At 33.7% G+C, this 23,156-nt stretch overlaps 1 protein-coding gene across 3 annotated transcripts in view; it reads right to left on the reverse strand.

Annotated features, from left to right (window-relative positions):
* Positions 1 to 23,156, reverse strand: part of ZC2HC1A (zinc finger C2HC-type containing 1A) — a 71,719-nt gene that overhangs the window by 19,538 nt on the left and 29,025 nt on the right. For 2 of the 3 annotated variants that reach the window (XM_067712014.1, XM_067712012.1), the window contains exons 6-9: positions 14,428 to 14,527; positions 13,699 to 13,798; positions 4,389 to 4,505; positions 685 to 792 (exon numbers count right to left, since the gene is read on the reverse strand). In XM_067712014.1, coding sequence (XP_067568115.1) covers positions 685 to 792; positions 4,389 to 4,505; positions 13,699 to 13,798; positions 14,428 to 14,527 — 425 coding nt within the window. The remainder of the gene's footprint in view (positions 1 to 684; positions 793 to 4,388; positions 4,506 to 13,698; positions 13,799 to 14,427; positions 14,528 to 23,156) is intronic. The other variant, XM_067712013.1, reaches the window with a different exon arrangement.

The following is a 23,156-nucleotide window of genomic DNA, read 5'->3' on the forward strand; positions in this document are numbered from 1 at the left end:
ACTTTGTGTCCCAGGGCTAGTCCATCTCCAGGGTCTCATGACACACATTTTGTGGACTAACCCCATTCCTTTTTCCATTTCTCGTCTTTCCTTTTCCTATTCTTCCTTCATTTAAAAAAAAATGCTGTATCTCACTATACATCATGGCCTTCTGTACCTTTCCTTAAAACCTTCTGGAATAAATTGGGATACATATAAAAAATAAATATAACTGAAATGATTTCATTATATACTTAAAAACAGAGTGAATGTCGAAGCTGTACAAATACTGTGACAGATCAGAAAGGGAAGTACATAGATAATCACAATCTCAGCAGGGGAATTTAAATGTATTAAAAACGCTGCTGAAAATTATAATAGCAGTGGTGTAAAGGGTCAATTCAATTTCTAGAGGTAAAAATAAGCATGTTGCAGTTAAAATTAAGACATAAAAAACAAATGCATCCACTGTAAATGAACAAACATCCTTGAGTATTTACCATAAAGATTATAAGGTATAAGAAAACATTATTTATGCCCAAACTATTTCTTTAGTGTATAACATAAAAGCCAAATTAAATCATATAGCAAAGGAAAAATTAGATTTTCTATAAATAGCCTGATAGAAATTTTTGTATATGGTCCTTGAAAAGCAGCATATACTCATTTTTATTTTAGTTATTAGAATATCAGAGCTAAACATACCTGGCCATGTAGCTCTCAGTATATGTTTTTCTTTTGCTTGTAAGCATACCTGAGGCAGGATTTCTAGCCAAACTAGGTGGTGTGGAATTTCGAGGTTTGATGTTAGCTCTAGAAGAGAGAAAGAGATGGCATAATGAAAAACCTACTGAATAGTAAGCATTTATTTCTCAAATTGCTTATTTACATGATTAGAAAAATAATTAGGTACATATATACAATGGAATATTACTCAGCCATAAAAAGGAATGTAATTGGGTCATGTGAAGGATGTGGATGGGCCTAGAGTCTGTCATACAGAGTGAAGTAAGCCAGAAAGAGATATACTGTACATTAACACATATATGTGGAATCCAGAAAAATGGTACAGATGAACTTATACGTAGGGCAGGAATGGAGACGCAGACGTAGAGAATGGACATGTGGACACAGGGGGCAGGGGAGGGTGGGACGAACTGGGAAATTAGGTTTGACATAAATATACTACCATGTGTAAAACAGAGAGCTAGTGGGAACCTGCTGCACAGGGAGTTCAGCTCAGTGCTCTGTGATGACCTAGATGGGGGAGGCTGGAGGGGGTGGTAGGAGGGAGGTCCAAGAGGGAGGGGATATAGGTATACATATAGCTGATTCACTTCATTGTACCACAGAAACTAACACAACATTGTAAAGCAATTATACTCCAATAAAAAATAATAATAATTAGAAGCTGTAGAGAGGTAAATTCAAAAGATTAAAATCCAAATGATTATTTCAAAACTGAAATCCTTAATACTAAGGATAAACCAAAGCATTCTGCATTTACTAACATTATCTTGATGGTACATAAAATCATTTGACATATGTATATATTCTTTAGATGAAATTTATAAGTTAACCATTCTAAAAGGTTTCAAATTTTTTAAAGTTGAAATCTACAGTTCCCTCAAAATAGAGATGTGTTTCGTTAAGTGCCTATGAATAACTGTTAAATAATAATGTTAAAAGCGTATGAGGTGTGGTTAAAAAAATCAGCTAACCATTTTAAAAGGATAATATTCTATTTACGAAAGTCTGTTGTTGGAAAGAGCAACTAAAATAAGTGGGTTAATATAAAGATTTAATTTCACCAACTATACAGCCTGGGCTACCTGTTACCAGTAAAGAAGAAGTTGTGGTTGGATCATAACTGAATTCCCTTTCTGAAACTGTCAGAATCAAAGAAAGCTTGTAAACTATATGAGGTAATAATGGTAAAAGTATAGGCTTTGGAATTCAGATGAATCTGGATTCAAATTCCAACTGTTTCTGAACAACTCTGTGGTAGTGGCAATCTCTCTGAGTCCAAGTTCCCTCATTTATAAGATATGGCCATCATCGCTTATCTTACAGAAAGTTAGATATATAAATTGTAATTTTTATAAACATTTAGCATAGTTGATGGTGGTAATACTACTATGGCTACTGCTACTACAAATTAACATTTATATAACAGTGCTTACTACGTTTGGTATAGCTACTTTTCTAATTGCCTTCATATAAAACTCACTCAATCTTCAAAATAATCCTATGAAGTAGGAAGGATTAATAATTCCATTTTACAAAGGAGGCAACTGAGGCAAAGAGTAATTTACCCAAGGTGACAGACACAGTCAGTATGTTGCAGAACCAGGGGTAAGATGTTCAATACAGTGTTAATTCCCTCCCACTCTTTAGAAATTTAGTCAAATCTTTTCATTTCAGAGATAAGCAATGTTGTGTTATATGATCAAGTAGGATACTTTAAAAAATGCCTTTATATTGGAAGTTCTCAAACTGGCTGAAATTCTTCCTTTTCTACTTATACAGCAAAGTTGGAGAGAGTCTCCCAAAATTTTAAAGGGCTATCTCCAAAATACATGCAGGAAATAACAACATCTACTATTTTTCAAATGCCCATTGCATGCCAAATATGATACCAGGTACTATACATACTTTGCTTCTTTAATCTTCACAAAAATCTCAGAAGATATTATTCCCATTTTAAAGTTGAAGAAACTCATATTCAGAGATTAAGTGAAGTGCAAAGCTATTACATGGCCAGAGTGTTTGAACTTGAATTTAGGTGGGTCTTATTACAAATCTTATATTCAATATGCAAGCCCATCCATGAGGTGTATTCTACTCTACTTTTATACAGCCTCTCTAGGGATGTTGTAGAACTATCACATGCCTTTTTAGGAACTCAATCTCTGAAAATTCATTGCCAAAGGATGGCAATTCCTCCAAGTAATAAGAGTTATAAGAGAATCAGGAAGGACACATTTCTTTTTTGAGGGGGCTCTAGAATAAAGTCTTGTTAGAAATCCTACCACCTTCATATAATATGTACATGAGATATATAGATAATGCAAACAAACCCATGCATATACACACACAACTTCATTATCAATAGTTATTCAAATAATTAGAAAATTTTAAAAATTAAAGAAAAATATAAGGTTATCAACTACAGCTTCCATTATTCAATGCCAATCGTGTACTTTTAGTAACATCTATGAAGTAGAATCGGAATGTTAAGAACCATTCTTAAGAGACTGGAGAACTAGAACCATTTTGAGCAGTACTTAAAACACGTTGCCCCAGTCTCACATGGTCAACACATTTTTCTTCCTGGCCAGAGTCTGAAAAGTGCTACCCATATTATGTATCTATAGTCTGCCTGCTGTAGTTCAAGCAATAACAAAGAAGGTTTAATTTTGGAACTGCACTTAATCTACCTCACTGCTAATCACTGTTTCTTTGAGATCTGCTTCAGAGAGTACAGAGAGCTGGAGTACAAAGAAAAAGGCTCAGGGCACAAATTTTTCCTTCTAGGATTTATCACTAACTACTTAAGAATAACACATGATGGCTGCTAATGCATCAAAGACTTTTCCCATCTTTGTTTTATTGTATATCTAGTTAAATTTATTATAATCTAGTGTTAAGAGAATGTTGTAGCGGGCCTTGGTTTAAAATTTAACTAAGTAAACTCTATTTAACAACATATTTTTCAATGTTAATATGTAGTTTAACTTATGAGACCCTAAGTTCATCATTTTAAGATGAGAGGGCTAGACTTGCTTTGGGGGCCCAAACTAGTAAACCTTGAAGGCCTGTGCAGGAGAGCTCCAAGACTGCCACTGCCACTCTTGCCTCACTCAGTCTGCTAGGCCAGTACACAGAGGGGAGTGTGCTTGGCAGTGTCATAACCTTTTCCCTGTTTTATGTGGAATTTGTAAGCATCTAACAAAAAGACTGAGGATCCTGGATTGAATGTTTTCTAAGATTTCTTTTTTCTCCAGCTTTTTTATAATAATTTATCGTTTGCTTAACTAAAAGATAATCTAACAGTGTTATATATGATGTAATATTCCCCGTATTCTTCTTTAAAAATGTTACTCCTAAAAAAGAGCTTCATAAAAATAACAATTATTGAAGGTGACTCCTATTTCGACCCCCTAAAAATTAAAATTTAATGGAATAAAATGAAAGCTCTAAAAACAGATTTAGGACAATAGAAATGTTCATCAAAAATCAAAGTGTGATAAATCCTAGAAGAGTATTTAGTACTTCTTGGCTTAAAAATGATTAAAATAAAAAAAAAAATTAAGTATAGGAATGTACAAATTTACAGTGTTCCGTTATATAAAGCCTTTAAGGAAATATCTGAAAAAGATTAATCAAACTGAGTTACAAATACTTACTTGTAAATGGGTAATAACTCATGTCTTTTGATGGCACTGTCTGATTTTGTATCACTGTCATGCAACCTTTGCACATGTCTTCCAGTTCGAAGTGGAGGGCCTAACTTGTCCATCTTACTATTAAAATATATAAAGGTGTACCCATAAGGAGAATGCTACTGTTTGTTTCTTTATATTAAAAAAAAATTTTTTTAAGACATTATTCTGGTTCATCAGAAAACCAACCCCCAAGCTCTTAATTATCTGCCAGGGTAAGGACTAACGTCAAAAAAGAATCCTCAGATAGTTCATACAATGTCCATTATTAGATATGAATATGCTGACTATGCAGGCCACCCTGCCAGTTTTGATAAATATCCTAACAAATCCCACACTTATACACAGCAGGGCAATGGAATCAATAAAAAAAAACTTTAGAAGGATTTGTTTCAAAGAAAATTTGTGAAGCCAGAGATGAACTGAAAGTTGTTAGTCTGGTAAATAAAGACAGATTTGACGTTTGTTCTTGTGGAGCTCACAAATAATCTAATTTTCCCCTTCCTTGAATCATAGAACCTTTCTCTGTTTTCTTCTTTATTATTTTATGATTTCCCCTACCTTTAAAAATTCCAAATATAGAATAATGAATCAAATAATGTATTTTTATCTTTATCCCTATCTGACTTTCTAACAAAGAATGACTATTTCTAAAATTTATCCAGAGAAATGTAAAACATGATCCTATGAAAATGTGGATGGCAATTCTAAAAATCACATGTAAAAAGGTTAAGTGGCCATGCCATCTGAAACTTACTAATTTTTTTTTAAACCAGAAGTATAAAGGATTTCCATCTAGTGAATAACAGAAAAACTACAGGTTTGCAAAGAACTCATTGTTTTACATCAACCAAATTATATTATCACCAACCAATATCCATTCATAGTAGGGAGCAGGGAAAATTAAATTAGGAAACTAGAACTATCTTAAATGACTACTGAATGACACATCACTGCTTGATAACTTAAAAAGTATCGGGCTTCCCTGGTGGCGCAGTGGTTGAGAGTCCGCCTGCCGATGTAGGGCACACGGGTTCGTGCCCCGGTCCAGGAAGATCCCACATGCCGCGGAGCGGCTAGGCCGGTGAGCCATGGCCGCTGGGCCTGCGCGTCCAGAGCCTGTGCTCCGCAACGGGAGAGGCCACAACAGTGAGAGGCCCGCATACCGCAAAAAAAAAAAAAAAAAAAAGTATAGTTTTTTTAAAGGGATTTTTTTTTTTAACTCATTTAAACCCTGAGCACCTACTATGTATCAGGCACTATGCTAAATTCTGGGGATATTGTGGCAAATAAGACAGACCTGATGCTTTGTTCTTACTAAGGAGTTTAGTGTCTAAAAAGAATTTGTTCATTCCTCTAGATAATAAGGGTCTCTAAGGAAGGACACATTTTATCCACTTTCTGTTCCTTCAAGTATCCTATACATAGCAGGCATTTTGATGTAAAAGGTGATATTAATATTTTGCTGGTGGTGATACTTAAATTAGGTGTTTACATCATACTCCCAAAAACATTTTAAAGGATTTTTTAGATGCCTCCATTAAATATGTGTATATATATCAAAATTTCTGAAATTTCTGAGACATTAGTCTCAGAACATTAATTCTGAGACTCATGTCTCAGAATATTAATTTTATGGGCTTTATTTGTGAGAGATTACTGGAAAATTCACCTATTTCGAATTTTACTTAAGAAATCAGATTTCTCTTTAAATTACTTAATAACAATCAAAACATTATTGTTCCAAACAGTGTTTATCTCACAAAAGCCATCTGTGGATTTGGAAAAAGAAATAAAAGATCTTACTTTCTTCCTCAGAAAAAAGTTATTGCAATTAAAATTTAAAAATTTAGAAACATTTTAAAAATGAATTCCTCTAACATGATAAGAACTATTAAAATCTTATGTACGATAAAACAAAGGAGATGAGTAAAATCTAAAGGTAATTATCTAGTGGGAATATTACACATTTTCCATATATGAAAAAACTGCTAGTATTTTTCAGATTTTAAAAACGTAATTAAAAGGCAGTTCCAATGATGATTTTACTGTACCACATACCTGTGTTATGAAATTCAACTCAGTTGATATATCTACCTATGTATATATATGTGTGTGTTCAAATGTTACTTAGGCTAAATGTTAGCATATGTTGTATTAAGCTCAAATCACTTGAACTTATGTTCCAGTAAAATCTGCTACTGTTATGCTATGTTATTATCAAGGTCTAACCGTACAAAAATAAAATTTAAAAATTTCATAATGTAATCAAGATTATATAATACATAAATTTATACATAAAGTATTTTCTATAATTTTTAATAAATATAATTTTATATAAATGAATTTATATATTTAAGTGTTTTTACATATAAATTTTGCTTACATATATATTTTAAATACCATGAAATAATAGTCAATGTTGGGCTAATTAAATACATTTTAAAATTATCCTGGGACCTAATTAAACTTAAAGGCTTTTGCACAGCAAAAGAAACCATTAACAAAACAAAAAGACAACCAACTGAATGGCAGAAAATATTTGCAAGTAATACGACCTTTAAGGGGTTAATATTCAAAATATAAACAGCTCATACAACTCAACATTAAAAAAAACAAACAAAAGACCTGAATAGACGTTTTTCCAAAGACACCTACAGATGGCCAACAGGCACATGAAAAGATGCTCATCATCAGAGAAATGCAAATCAAAACCACAATGAGCTATCAAAACTTACACCTGTCAGAAAGGCTACCATCAAAACGACCGCAAACAACAAATGTTGGTGAGGATGTGGAGAAAAGGGAGCCCTTGTACACTACTGGTGAAAATGTAAACTGGTGCAGCTATTGTGGAAAACGGTAAGGAGGTTTCTCAAAAAACTAAAAATAGAACTACCATATGGCCCAGTAATTCCACTCCAGGGTACAGATCCAAAAAAAACACTAATTCAAAAGGATACATGCACCCAATGTTCATAGTGCCATTACTTACAATTGCCAAGATATGGAAGCAACCTAAGTGTCCATAAACAGATGAATGGATAAAGAAGATGTGATATATACATATATATGTACATATATACACACACACATATGTAATGAATACACACACACACACACACACACACACACACACACAGTCATACCGGAATACTATACAGCCTTAAAAAGAAATGAAATTTTGCCATTTGCAACAATATGGATGGACTTGGAGGGTATTATTATGCTAAGTGAACATAAGTCAGAGAGAGAAAGACAAATACTGTATGGTATCACTTATATGTGGAAACTAAAAAATAAAATAAAATAGTGAATATAACATAAAAGAAACAGACTCACAGACATAGAGAACAAGCTAGTGGTTACCAGTGCGGAGATGGAAGGAGGGAGGGAGAGTTTGGGGCAAGAGATTAAGAGGTTCCAACTACCATGTATAAAATAAACAGGCTACAAGGATATACTGAACAACACAAGGAATATAGCCAATATTTTATAAGAACTATAAATGGATTATAACCTTAAAAACTGTGAATCACTATGTTGCACACCTGAAACATATAATACTGTACATCAACTATACTTCAATAAAAAATTTAAAAGGTAAAATTATCAGTTTATGAAAGAAGACCTTTCAAATACTTAAACGGTTCCCTAAACTGACTCGGATCCAGACCATTTACCATCTTCATATTTATTTTAGTGAACAAGAACACTTCTTTGCTCACGTCTCCTTTTCTATTAAACCCCTTCTTTTCTGTCCCTATACCTTCAGTAGTACTAAAGATAAGTCAAAGCAGGAACAAGATAAAGGGATACTTGGAAAGAAACTGAAATCTTTGCAAAAGTAGTGACATATTTTCAAAAGCAATTTAAAGTTTTAAACCCAACTGATTGCTCTTTGGTCAAAGTTCCTTCCTTCTCTATGTCTTTCTTGGTCTTGCACACCATCAGTAACTGACTTAAGGAAGTGAATAAAACAAGTAAAGGAACCAGGAGTTCTCTATTACATGTTTGGCCTGCCCTCAGGGGCCTTAGATGTTTCAAGTTATGAAAAAAAAATCACCTTTGTTGATTTTAATATTGAATTTATACATCTATCTACATTGGGGGTTACTCTGTTAATAAATTTTGAAAAAGTACAATGAGAAATCTACTTTATAATGTATTTTTACATTATTTACAAAGTTTGAGAAATTTCAATTTGATAGTAATAATTATGGACTATCAATATCAATGTTTTTAGAGTGCCTCTATGCTATTTTTCTTTTAAAGGGTCCAATTCAGTAATGACAGTGATACACCCAAGGTCTGAAAGAAATTAAGGCAGGAATAAACAAATCCATTCAGCAGTAAAAGAAATCTTGCTACTGCTAAGGAAGAAAAAGGAAGGTATTTTGAAGCCAAGCAAGCACACCTACACAGGGTAAATTTGGTGCAGAATAAGCAATTCTACACATAACGTAGAATCCCATACGAAATTCAAGGATATGTCCTGAAATTGGCACCTAGATTTGGTCAGAATCAACATGAAAGTGTATTTTTAATCTCTTATTGTTCTTTCAATTCAACCACAGTAATGTGTTTGAATGGATTAATAAAAGGTTTTTTTTAAAAAAACCCTTTGGTTCACGGGAACACTAATCTTTGGCCTAACTTCCTAGATATTCCACATGACTTAAAAACAGTTCCATTCTTGGGAATAAATGAAGAATCCTTAAAACCCATACCTTCAAATTATAAATATCTAATTCCTATGACAACTCGCTCATTCAGAAAAAAAGGGAGTGGCAAACTTTTCCTGTAAAAAGCCAGACAGTAAATATTTTAGGCTTTGTAAGCCACACCATCTCTGTCACACTCAACTTTGTCACTGTAGCATGAATGCAGCCACAGACAATATATAAACAATTGGGTGTGGCAATGTTCCAATAAAAACAATTGTTGGGGGCTTCCCTGGTGGCGCAGTGGTTGAGAGTCCGCCTGCCGATGCAGGGGACACGGGTTTGTGCCCCGGTCTGGGAAGATCCCACATGCCGCGGGGCCGCTAGGCCCGTGAGCCATGGCCGCTGAGCCTGTATGTCTGGAGCCTTTGCTCCGCAACGGGAGAGGCCACAACAATGAGAGGCCCGCGTACCGGAAAAAAAAAAAAAAAAAAAAAAGTACAAAAAGATCACCTGTTCTAAAATATCAAAATTCCATACATGAGAGCATGCCAGTGTTTTAAGATTTTGAAAATCTAAATGAAAGGCAGATTTCAATGATGATCTTTAAAATTTTACTATAGTTATGATAAATATCACTAGATTATCCTGTATTCCTAGACAAAAACACTTAACTTTTTGTCAAGCTAATACATTTCTATAGATGATAAACTCTTCAATTTTGACCTAGACTTTTTAAAAGGACTATCTCTAGTTGCATGTAACTGCTATGATATCATTAGCATATCTAGAAAGGAACAATACTTTGGCAGGCTTTCCAAATATTCATAGCTGAATGAGCATTTTAAAAAATATTTGGCAACAGTATCAATCTATTTCTAATTTGAGACAAACTTTAACCTAGGGAAGGTCCTTGTTTATTGTTGATACCATTAGAATGAACCCTTAGAAAATAAGCCACTCAGTCCTGTACGACTAACAAAGCAGAATAGATAAAATAAAAAAATGATGTCTGAAATAATTTGGGGAAAAAATTTATCAAGTGGTATTTTGTATCTTTGTAGACATCTATAGCTCTGATAATTTGAGGCACTCAAAGTTTTGAAATCTGTCATAAAATTAATGACAAATTAATTTTAATCCTAAACTCATCAATCCTATATAGATAATGTAGTATCTCAATTCCATGGCAAAGTGAGCTTCCCTAGTCCAACAGCCTAAATCATTGTTATCCACAAAAGAAGCCAAACTCTGAAATTCTAGGTTGTGGCATTTCTATATCAATATTAAAAGACAGAGAAATTCAGAAAAATCTAAATAATGGTCCACACAAACCACACACATCAAAAGATTGGCTTATAAGAAAAGCCTGCTTCCACTCATACAAAAATATACTTAAAAACTAGACATTTGGGCTTCCCTGGTGGCACAGTGGTTGAGAGTCCGCCTGCCGATGCAGGGGACACGGGTTCGTGCCCCAGTCTGGGAAGATCCCACATGCCGCGGAGCGGCTGGGTCCGTGAGCCATGGCCGCTGAGCCTGTGCTCCGCAACGGGAAAGGCCGCAACAGTGAGAGGCCCGCGTACCACAAAAAAAAGAAAAAAAAACCTAGACATTTATTTCTCACTTTTGTTAATATAAAGTATGAGAAACTAATTTCTTTTTTTTTTTTATTAAAAAGTGCTCCTTACATGCATTCTGTTTCTCTAGTTTTACCACATCTATTACATTATATCTCAAAGTAAACTCCTGTTTTTCAGAGTAACTGAACAGAAGTAAATCTTTGAAATTTGACACTTTAGCTATTGAAAATTATCAGCTGAAGTATTCATTTAAGCTAGTAATTAACCACTAAGAAAAAACAATTCTCAAGACATGACTATGTAAACTCTCTGATACAATTCAAGCATGGCAATATTTATTTAAAAGCTCTGTGTTTCATCATACGTCTAAAATCTCTAGGAGTAAAGAAAATCATCTTTTAGCTAAGAAAAAAATTTTCTATCAGGGGTATGTTTTGCTTAAATAAAAATTCTGTTTAAATCAGTCAACCCACAGGTTGTCTAGAATTATCAAACATATGAGAATTTTTCCAAGTAAAAAGATAAATTTTTCTGTGGTATGACTCCAATATATGCTAAACATTACAGACCACTGATATGTATGATTAAAGCTGACCACAATAAAGATTATATATACCAGGCTCTAAATAATCAAGCCACTAAAACGACTCATTTTACTAATCTCAGAAGGGTGCTCAACTGCTTGAACATCACAGCTAGTCAGATATCTTAATTCTATCTTTACTCAATCCTGAATTATCTGTGTCAATAAAAATGATTATTATCATATAAACCTCTAGTAATTTTCTTACCACTACCAGACCATGATTCTGTGATGGGTCAAAAAATTGACAAATGAGGAATTTATTGATTCACTATTTTTTTCATATATTCACCAAAAATTTGTGTGCCTATATGCCAAGCATTACACTATTTACATTTTGTAGTTATATCTGTAAGCAAAGCAGACACAGGGCTTTGCTATCACAGAGCTTATAATCCAGTAAGGGCAAGAGACAAATCATTACCTCAATAATCTAAAAAACATAACCAGCTGTGCCACTAAATAGTCATGAAGGATTCTATTCAATATAGTAATACAGTAATGTTCCAGTTAATACAGTAATATATTGATCAGAAGCACACATCACCACTCTCCTTCCAGTAGTTGGAAACAACGCCTTTAACACATAAGGATCATATATAAAATTGGGATTTAAACAGTTATGTTTGACAGTTTAATATAATATGGGACCACCAAAAATTTTAAATCTTTATAGCACTGTAGCAGCACATAACTTATAAAATTCTTGTGCCTAAAGCCTTTGCTAGTTAGTAAAAAATTTTCTCCTAAAGATAAATGTTGGTCAGATTTTCTTAGATCATCTGTCAAGGTGTAAGCAGTCACAGAAAGTTGTCAGAGCGAGACAGAGAAAAGAGATATGCACAAAGTCATATAGGTATTTAGGGGCAAAGTAGGATCTAGAAGCCTAGCTTTCTAATCCTAAGTCAGTAACCCTTTGCATCTTACCAGCCAGCTTCACATGTCCTCTTTTAAAAACGGTGTCAGTACAACTTAATAGTGTCAACTGATAAAATTACCAGTATGAAAGGAAAGGTACTAAAAAACTACCAGCCTTTAATTCATAATCAACTAAATGAAACTACTGTTTGTAAAGTTAAAACATATTGCTATGTCTATACTTCAGTTAAATATCTAGTGGGTCAACTCAGCAGAGAAGCAAAACAAACAAACAAACAAAAATCGATGAGTTTTTTTTAGCACTGGAAGATGAGCTTTTTACTTTTCAACCACCTGTTCTACTGATAACCTGTCTCTTTCTTAAGGATAGCCTGTCTCTTCTTTTTGGAAGCACAACAAAGAGGAAAGACATTTAACTAATCAGATCTCGTTCTTTTTCTACAATAATTACATTAAACTCTTTTTAGGTCTTACACTTTCTATGTAGTCCAAATTAGGAAACAAAAGGCAGTTAGTCTCTATGGATAGATACCATCATATATATTTCCTACATAAAAACCAAAGTGAGAACCTAGATCTGAAAATAATGTACGCTATGTTTCCTAAATCAACTTTATCAGTATGTGTAAAGATAAAGAATAAGGCCGCATTGCCAAAGATAATCATATGGCAATTTCTTAATTTTCTAGTTTATCAAAATGGAAAATGAGTTTCTACTGGAATAGAAAGACTTCTATTAAAAACTCTAGTGTTATCAACAAATTTTCCCAGATTAAAATAATTGTTGAAAGCTTAATTATGTTACTTTATTAAAAGCCATGTATATAAAACCATAGAAAGACAAAAAGTATTTTAAAATTATTAATTTTTTACAGCATCTATCAAAGTATACATGGAATTTGTATCCCACATACTTCTCATAATAGCAGGATCATCTTTTTAAAATTTATATATATTTTATGATTGTATAATATTCTTTTGTAGATTTTCACAATTTGCTATTCAAACAAAGCTAGACATTTGGGTTTTTTTTTTTTTTTTTTACTTTATAGAAAAAACATGAAAAGAGACCAGTGTTTACTGCCAAAGAGACTCCAATTTGTATCCTGCTTCCAACTCTTAACAGCTGTGTAGCTTTGAGCGAATTACTCTGCTTCTCTGATCCTCTCATCCTATGGCAGTGGGTAGTTTCAATAAAAATAATGTAAAATATCTAGCACAGTGCCTGATACGTGCTTAAAAAATAATGATTATAAAAATCTACCATATTTTAAGTGATTTCCTTAGACTAGATTCCCAGAAATAAAATCATTCAATCGAAGATATGAATGTTTTTAAGACTCTTGATAAATGCCACCAGATTTTCTTCCTAACTGGTTATACTAATTTAGATTCTCAATAGCAGTGTGTGAGCTCCTGATGAGCAATATGTTAAAAGACAAACTTAGAAATTAAGATTAATGAAAAAGCCAATTATCTAAACAAAATAAAACCTTAGTATCATGTGTGTATATATATATATGTATGTATGTATCACTAATAAATTAAATTCAATGTAGACTTACCCTACATGAGGGACTGCTATCCCTTTATGGGAGGGAGACAAGGTCTGAAGTTTGCTTCCCAAAGAGCTGCTAACTGAAGACACTTTACCTGAAGGAACACCTTATAATAAAAAAGGTATTAGTTTTAACGACAGTCTGAAAAACAAAAATCACATAAAACAGAGCATCTGACAAGGAAAACAGTGCTTTACTGGCAATAAATCTTTGTGGCAAAATAACAAAATGAGTTATCAAATAAGAAAAAAAAATTAAATAAAATTTCCAGGGAACAACATACACATCCTTCATTTATAATTTCTGTATTTCTTTCTTACAATTTATATACAAATAAAGATACACTTCAGTAATCAATATATCCTTCAAATCATTAAATATTTGTCTACTAAGGATAACTGTCAAGTTCAGAGAGGGATAGGTAGAAATGAGGGGAAAAATACTGTGGTCAAAGAATCAAGAGAAGAACTTGGTTGACTATTCTCAAGAGATGATATATCACTACAACACTGAGGGTAGACATATAGCTAAAAAAAAAAAGGACTATAAAATATCTAAAGTAGAAGCTACTGAAAGTTACTTTATTTCTAAACCAAAATAATTACTTATCCTCCACATCTCATCCTAATTATAAATCTATTTTGAATAATCCAGAACAGAATACTATATTCATTTCCTTTTGTACCAACACTGTTAAAAGAAAAAAAAATCAAGTTATTTTATGGATCTCATTACCTACAACAGTTTTGCTAGTGCCACTTGGCTGTGGTAATCGTGAAGATCCTGATGAGGTGGCTCCAGGAGAACTGGACTTTTTAAGTGCAGGAGGCTTATACTAAAATAATGAAAATAAAATATTTGATCATCATCACTCTTTGATTATGGATTGTAAACCAGTATTTCAAAAGCATACATTACCTTAAATGACCAATCTCTTTATTAGTTCCTGAATTATCCAAATTTAGAAAGTGTAGGTTAAAATATATCACCTCACAGAGAGGTTTCCCAAAATATGTTTCTTCTCAAAACTGGAGTACTAAAAGTTTGGCTCAGATGTTGTACTGCTAAAATAAACTAAGAGCAACTTTTCCTCATTCAAAGAAAACAAAATGGATGAAATGGAAAAAAAAATTCCTCAATGTTAAGATTTTTTTTTTTTTTTTTTTTTTGCGGTACGCGGGCCTCTCACTGCTGTGGCCTCTCCCGTTACGGAGCACAGGCTCCAGACGCGCAGGCTCAGCGGCCATGGCTCACGGGCCCAGCCGCTCCGCGGCATGTGGGATCCTCCCGGACCGGGGCACGAACCCGTGTCCCCTGCATCAGCAGGCAGACCCCCAACTACTGCGCCACCAGGGAAGCCCTCAATGTTAAGATTTTAAATGCCAACCATAATAACAGAAAAACTTCGAAACACCCAATGATGCTCACTCAGTGGGGTAGCTTTAAAGGTCAATATTCTTACATGTTCCTGGGTATGGTTTTATATTTCATATATATAATCCAGTCATATTTCTTACTGATAAAAATTCATAAGAGTACCTATCAATCTGAACAAGTTTTACAATAGCTGCTTAATGGATTATTGCCCCAGTGTGGAGAGAAAGAGCTAATTCTGGCTTTATTAACCTCACCAGACCATGTTAGATGAATGGGATGTGGGCTGAGAAAGATAGGGTATTTTAGCTTATCTCGTTTATTCTCATTTTTTCTCTCTTCTCTAGAGATATCATCGTTAATTTTATTTTACTGTCTCTTACTTGAGCCAAATTTTGCTCTGTTACTGAATTTAAAAGAATCTTATTGAACACCCACTCCAAGATAAAGAAGTGAATTTGCCCAGGGTTACACCCCAACTTAACAACAAAATAGGAATTAAGACTCACGCCACCTTAGTTCTAGCCCTATACTCCAACTATAAGGTGATTACTGTGCTTGCATGTATGTGTACTTGAGCCCAATGCATGATTTAGATTGCTTTGGACTTAATGAGAAAAATTGTTTTTAAACCTAATTTTCAAAAATCAAATCATATTTATAACCTATAATCAGTATAAAATTTAAGATGTGCTTGCTACTAATGAAAACTGCTAAGCACAAATTTTGAACTCAAACATTATCTCTCTTCAAAATTCAGTATCTGACCTTTTGCAAAAACAAATCTTGGTAAAATGGTCTCTCTCTCTCTCTCTCTCTCTCTCGCTCTCTCTCTCTCACTCACACACTCACACACACACACACACACACACACACACACACACACAGACAAATAACATGGACATTTGGCAGTATAATGCCAGAAACTGCAATTTCTTAAGCACTTGGCAACTAGAAAACCTTCGATAACTGTCTGTCAAATGAACAAATGACTAGGAGACTTTGGAGATGAGCCATATAAATATACTGTTTCTTTGAAAACCTAAGGGGTATTTCTGGTTAGTGTCAGTCTCTCCTACTAAAATACCAATGCTAATGAAGACATTAGGCAAGATTTTAAAACTAACAATACGGAAAAAAAGACCTAACAAAGATTTGTCAAAATATTAGAGGCATGTCTACTAAAAATAGGGTCAATAAAATTGGATTAAGAAACAGGATTGGTGACCCACTCATACTGTGCTAATTACCAAAAACAGAGCAAAATGATTAGCATTAATAAAAGATACTGGTATAGCATATTACACATTGAGAGGTCAAATTTTAGGCAGGAAGGGCCCTGGCAGCATTATATACCAGTACTAGAAATTTTTATTCACATATTAGGAATTACTATTATTAATTAATGGCTTACAAACAGAAAAAGGCAGAATATTCCTTTCAAAAGGTGCTTTGATTTTCCCCTCCGTAGAGACCTCCTACTATTTTACTCAATTTTTTGGTCAGATCTGAGATGACCAGAACCTAGCCCAACTTTATCTATCTCCTGTAATATTTCCTATTACTTTCAACCCAAACTAGTCACGTTAGTTTCCTTACTGAATCCTCATACTACTCTGAATGCCTCTTGTTTAAAACATATTCACCTGTCTCTCAGTAACTTGCTGTTCCCCTGACCTAGATAATATGACTCCTTCCTTACTGACCTGTATTTTATCTATTCTACAACATCAAGCTGAAATTCTACTGGTAGGCTTTCAGGATGACTCTAGCTAGCAACCATTCTGTATAAAATTACTTTAATGATCAAAAGAACAAACTCTGATTTTATAGTTATACTCAATACATATTTCATTCGTCATGTAAGTATTTGTTAGGTGATTATTTCATGTGTTTTTATACAGATCACAAATCTAATAAATTGTGTTAGTAACATATTTATATTTATGAAGACTTTTTATTGAAACTGGAAAAAGCTTAAAGAACGTGGAGGATGTTCATTTCTGATAAAATGGTAAAAGGTACCATTTGTACCAACCCTTCAACTAAAAAATTTTAAATGCTCAGGAAAGTATAAAAAATCATTTTAAAAGCACTGAATGTCAGATGAGAGGAAAAAGAACTGCCAGGCCAACACCATGTGAGATTGTAACAGGGTCTGGCCATCACATGGATTTGCTTTATGATTATGCATTACTAGATGGTACAGCAAACTAAAGCCAGTAATTTAATTTAATGTGTCTCCAGACTGGTAGATACCTGGAATAAACAAGTACAAATTTTCTCTGAAAAAGGCACTTCACAAGATTAATCCTCGAGAATAACATTTTAAGGGCAACAGCAGAAAACGGTCGATAATAATTACAAACATAATGATATAAGGAACCACAAATGGAAAAAGAAAGCAAGAACATATCCATAAAGGTCACATGATGTAACAATTATCAGACACATAACATAAAACAATTATGCTTACTACATTCAAAGATATAAAAGACAACTTTGAAAATATCAACAGGGAATTGGAAACTATAGAAAGTAACATAGAAAATTAGAAGAAGAAATTAAAAATAACAGATTACAAATTCAATGGTGCAGAAATGAAGCAGCTGTATAATCCTCCTATAGATAATCTATAATCCTCCTTATAGATACAGATATAATCCTCCTATAGATTTAAAAAAAGGATTTTAAGAGATTGGAAATCATCCAAAAGCAGTCCTTCTGGAAACTGTGTATCTCTGGGTTTAATTTCAGGAAACGAGAAAGAGAAGGGAAGCAGAAGGGAAGGGGAAAGGGGAGACAAGAAAAGGAAAATGAATACAGGAAAGCATGACCCATATTCAGCAAAAAAAGTCAACAGAAACTGACTTCAAGTGGGCACAGGTGTGTAAGACTTTGTAATTAAGAATTTCAAAACAGTTATTATAAATATGTTCAAAAAGTAAAGGAACATATACACAAGAATTAAAGGGAAATACGGTAACAGTGAATGAACAATATAGGGAATCTCAACAGAGAAATGAATGTAAAATATATGCATTTTTTCAGATAACCAAAAACAGAGAATTCATTGCCAGCAGATCTGTACTATTAGAAGGCTAAAGAAACTTATTCGAGCTGAAGGAAAATGACTAAATATGGCAACAGAGATTTATAAGAAGAAATGAAGAGGTCTGGAAATGATAATATGTGAGTAAATACAAAATGCAGAGTATATACATGTATGCATAAATATATATAGTGTGTGCCTATATACGTATAAATATATGTTCACATATTATTTTCTCCTAATTTCTTTAAAAGACAGATTTTAAAGCAGTAAGTATAACACTTATAACAATACGCATCAAGAGTATTGATGGCTTTATGTCTACAGAGTTTTACATATATACAACAACAGCACTAAGATTGGTGAGAGGTATATAAACGTATCAATAGACAGGGTTAAGTTAAAGATGCATTTTGTTATTCCTAGAGTAACGACTTTAAAAAATACAGAGACTTCTGGCTAGAAAGCCAATAGAGAAAATAAAATGTCTTCTACTAAAACAAGAGAGGCAAGGCAGAAGTAACAGAGGAATAAAAACAAAAATAAAGACAAAATAGAAAATAGCAACATAGCAGACCTAAACACAAACATATCAATGATTACATTAAGTGTAAATGCCAAAACACTTCAACAAACAGGTTGAGGTTGTCAGATGGATTAAAGAAAACTATAGGCTGTCTACAGAAGATGCAAACCTACAAATTTAAGTTAAAGAATAGAAGGAAAATTACGATAATTAAGCTGAAACAGCTATGTTATCGATGAAACAAATTTCAACACAAGGAATGTCACTAAAGACAAAAAGGGACACTCCATATGATAAAAGAATCAATAAATACAGAAGCTATTACATTTGTAAATGTAAAACACATTTAATAAGAGAAATTCAAAATACTTGAAGCAAAAACTGGCAAAATTACTGAGACAGAAAAGCTCACAATCATAAAGATTTTAACACATTTCTTAGTAACTGATGGAATAAAAAGAACATGGAAGATCTGAATGAAGCTACCAGCCACCTTACCTGATTGACATTTACAAAACTTTATACCCAACAACTGCAGAATACACTCTGCTTTTCATATGCCACAGAACATTCATTAAGAGACCACATGCTAGGCAATTAAACAAATCCCAATAAGATAAAAATCTTACCAAGTACATTCTCAGACCAGAACAGAATTAAAACAACAACAACAAAACATCTAGAACAGCTCCAAACACAGTTGGTCCTCTGTATCCACGGGTTCTACATCCACTGGTTCCACATTTACAGGTTCCGAATCCATGGATTCAACTAACCACAGGTCAAAAAAAATTCCAAAAAGTTCCAAAAAGCAAAACTTGAATTTGCCACATGCACACAACTATTTACATATCATTTATACTGTATTTACAACTATTTACATAGCATTTACATTGTATTAGATATTATAGGTAATCTAGAGATGATCTGATTAAAATATGTGGGAAGGATGTAGGTTATATGCAAACACTATGCAATTTTACATTAGGGACTTATCCTTGGTGGGGCAGGGAGCGTGGGGTGGGGTTCCTGGAACCAGTCCTCCAAAGATACCAAGGGATGACTGTATCTGGAAGTAAATGACTCATATTTGACTAGACTTTGAGTAAAAGAAGTCACAAATTTAAAAATGTTTTGAACTGAATAAGAAAAAAAAAAACACATTCAGATTTTTGAGATGTAGCTAAAGCAATGCTAGAGCAATAAAACCAAAAGCTGTTTCTCCGAAAAGATATAATGAAATCAATAAATCTCTAAACAGAATAATCAAGGGAAAGAAACTAACCAGAGGGAAAAAAAGAGAATACAAAATACCTGTATTAGGAATGAAAAAGAGGATATCACAACGTATTTCTACGTTAAGAAGTTAACACCTTAGGTCAATAAATCCAATTACACAAATTACTTAAGAGATACAAATTGCCCAAACTGACACCAAGAAGAAATGAAAATCTGAACAGCTTTGTATCTACCCAAGAAAATGATGTAGATAAAAAGCTCTGAAAAAAAGAAAAACCCATACCTAGATGGCTTCACTGGTGAATTTTAGCAAACATACACAATAGGAATAATACCATTACTGTAAAAGTCTACAAAAAAAGAATTTACAAACTCTTTCAGGCAATGGAGGAGGAAATAACTGCAAATCCATATGAGGCTAGCATTACCCTGATACCAAGAGACCAGCTAAAAACATCAAACGAAGAGAACTACACACCAATATTTCTCACAAGCATAGAGGCAATAATTCTAATTTTTAGCATATCAAATCCAATAATTTATAAAAAGAGCAATAATTCATAACAAAACAGAATTTATTCATAGAATGCAAAGTTGGTTTAACATCTGAAAATAAATAAGTGCAATTCATCACATTAACAGAGTAACAGAAAAACTATGGTATTTCAATAGATAAAGAGCGTTTGACAGAATGCAAAATGCATTCTCGGTTTAAAAAAGAACTCTCAGCAATTAGAAGAGAACTTTCTCAGCCTGACAAAGGGCATCAACAAAAATCCACAGCAATATCGTACTCAATGGTGAAAAACTGAATGGTTTTCACCTAAGAACAGGAAGAAAGCAACTCTCTTTCACAACTTTTACTCAACACTGGACTGAAAATTCTAGCTAGTGTAATAAATTATTACAGGGAGAAAAAGGCATAGAGATTGAAGAGGAGGTAGTAAAACTGTCCTTATTTACAGATGACATGATTGTGTACATAGAAAAACCCTATGGTATCTACAATAAGCTATTATAATAAGTGAATTTAACAAAATAGTAGGGTGCAAGATTAGAAACAACGTCAAGATCAAACAAGATAAGGAAAACACTCTTGAAATAAATTTTGTTTTTCATCGTAAGAAAAAAAATTAGGTAATTGTGTATGATGATGGATGTTAACTAGACTTATTGTGGTGATCACTTTGTAATATAAACAAATATTGAGTCATTAGGTTGTACACCTGAAACTAATATAATGTTCTACATCAATTATATTCAATTAAAAAAAAGAACACCTAAATAAGCAAGAAATATAACAAATTCATGGACTGGACAATTCAATATTAAGATGTTAATTTTCCCCAAATGATTTATATATTTAATGTAATTTCAATCAAGCACTAGTAGACTTTTTTTGTAGAAACTAGCAAAACAAAAAAAATTATATATAATGTAAACAACCTAGAATAACCAAAGTAAAAACAAGCTGAAGAATTTAGACTACATGATTTTAAGGCTTATATGGTATAATATTTAGTATGGCAATAGTGTGGTATTGATAAAAGAACAGACATACAGATGAATGGAACAGAACAGTATGTACTGAAATAGAACTAAAAATATACATTCAACTGACGATCAAACAAGGTGCTTAGGCAAATTCATTGGGTAAAGAAGTCTTTTCAACAAATGGTGCCGAAACAACAGATTATCCATATAGAAAAAAATTAACAATTGCCCTTTACTTCACATCATACAAATATTAGCTTGAAATAATCCACAGATCTAAATGTAAGAGCTAAAACTATAAAATTTCTAGAAGATAAAGGAGAAAAATCTTTGCAAGCTTGGTAAGGGTAAAGATTCCTTAGAACCAAGAAGAAAAAAAAGTCATAAAAGAAATAATTTATAAATTAGACTTTATCAAAGTTTTAAGCTTTTGCTTTTCAAAAGCCATCCTTAAAAAAAAAAAAGCCAAGACACAGAAGGGAAGAAAATATTGTTAATACACATTTGAGAAAAGACTGAGAATATTTAACACGTGCTTTCATTCAATAAGAGAACCTAAAATAAGGACCAGAAAAACCTTCCAGATACTTCACAGAAAACACAAATGACCAATAAGAACACAAAATGAGGGCTTCCCTGGTGGCGCAGTGGTTGAGAGTCCGCCTGCCGATGCAGGGACACGGGTTCGTGCCCTGGTCTGGGAAGATCCCACATGCCGCGGAGCAGCTGGGCCCGTGAGCCACGGCCCCTGAGCCTGCGCGTCCGGAGCCTCTGCTCCGCAGCAGGAGAGGCCACAGCAGTGAGAGGCCCACGTACCGCAAAAAAAAAAGAACACAAAATGATACTAAAACTAATTGGTTTTTGGTTTTCAAAGAAATGTAAATTAAAATCACAACAATACACCACCACACACTCACTACAACAGCTAAAATGAAAAAGACTGATAATACTGAGTCTGGGAAAACCCAAGACAGTGAAGATATAAACTCAATCCCAGCTGATTCAATGCAATCCTAATCAAAAATCGAATACAGGTGGGTATGTATGTGCACATGTGTGCAATGACGTTAAAAAGATAATTTCAAATTTATGTGAAAATGCAAAGGACAAAAATTAGCTAAAACAACCTTAAAAAACAGAAGGTAGGAGAAAAAGTTCTACCAGATATCAAGATTTATAAAGCTAAGACCAAAGCCAGAGGTATCATGCTCCCCGCCTTCAGACTATAATATAAAGCTACAATAATCAAAATAGTGTGGTACTGGCACAAAAATAACACACCTAGCTCAATGGAACAGAATAGAGAGCCCAGAAATAAACCCATGCACCTATAGTCAATTAATCTACAACAGGGAAGCAAGAATATAAAAGGGAGGGCTTCCCTGGTGGCGCAGTGGTTGAGAGTCCGCCTGCCGATGCGGGGGGATGCGGGTTCGTGCCCCGGTCCGGGAAGATCCCACATGCCGCGGAGCGGCTGGGCCCGTGAGCCATGGCCGCTGAGCCTGCGCATCCGGACCCTGTGCTCCGCAATGGGAGAGGCCACAACAGTGAGAGGCCTGCGTACCGCAAAAAAAAAAAAAAAAGAATATACAAGGGAGAAAAGACAGTCTGTGTAATTAAGTAGTGCTGAGAAAACTGGATGGCTACATATAAAAGAATGATTATAACATTTCCTCAAACCATATACAAAGATAAACTCAGAATGGATTAAGGACCTAAATGTAAGACCAGAAACCATAAAATTCCTAGAAAACAGGCAGAACACTCTTTGACATAAGG

Source organism: Pseudorca crassidens, chromosome 17 (genome assembly GCF_039906515.1).
Source record: "Pseudorca crassidens isolate mPseCra1 chromosome 17, mPseCra1.hap1, whole genome shotgun sequence".
In the NCBI taxonomy this organism is placed as follows: Eukaryota; Metazoa; Chordata; class Mammalia; order Artiodactyla; family Delphinidae; genus Pseudorca; species Pseudorca crassidens.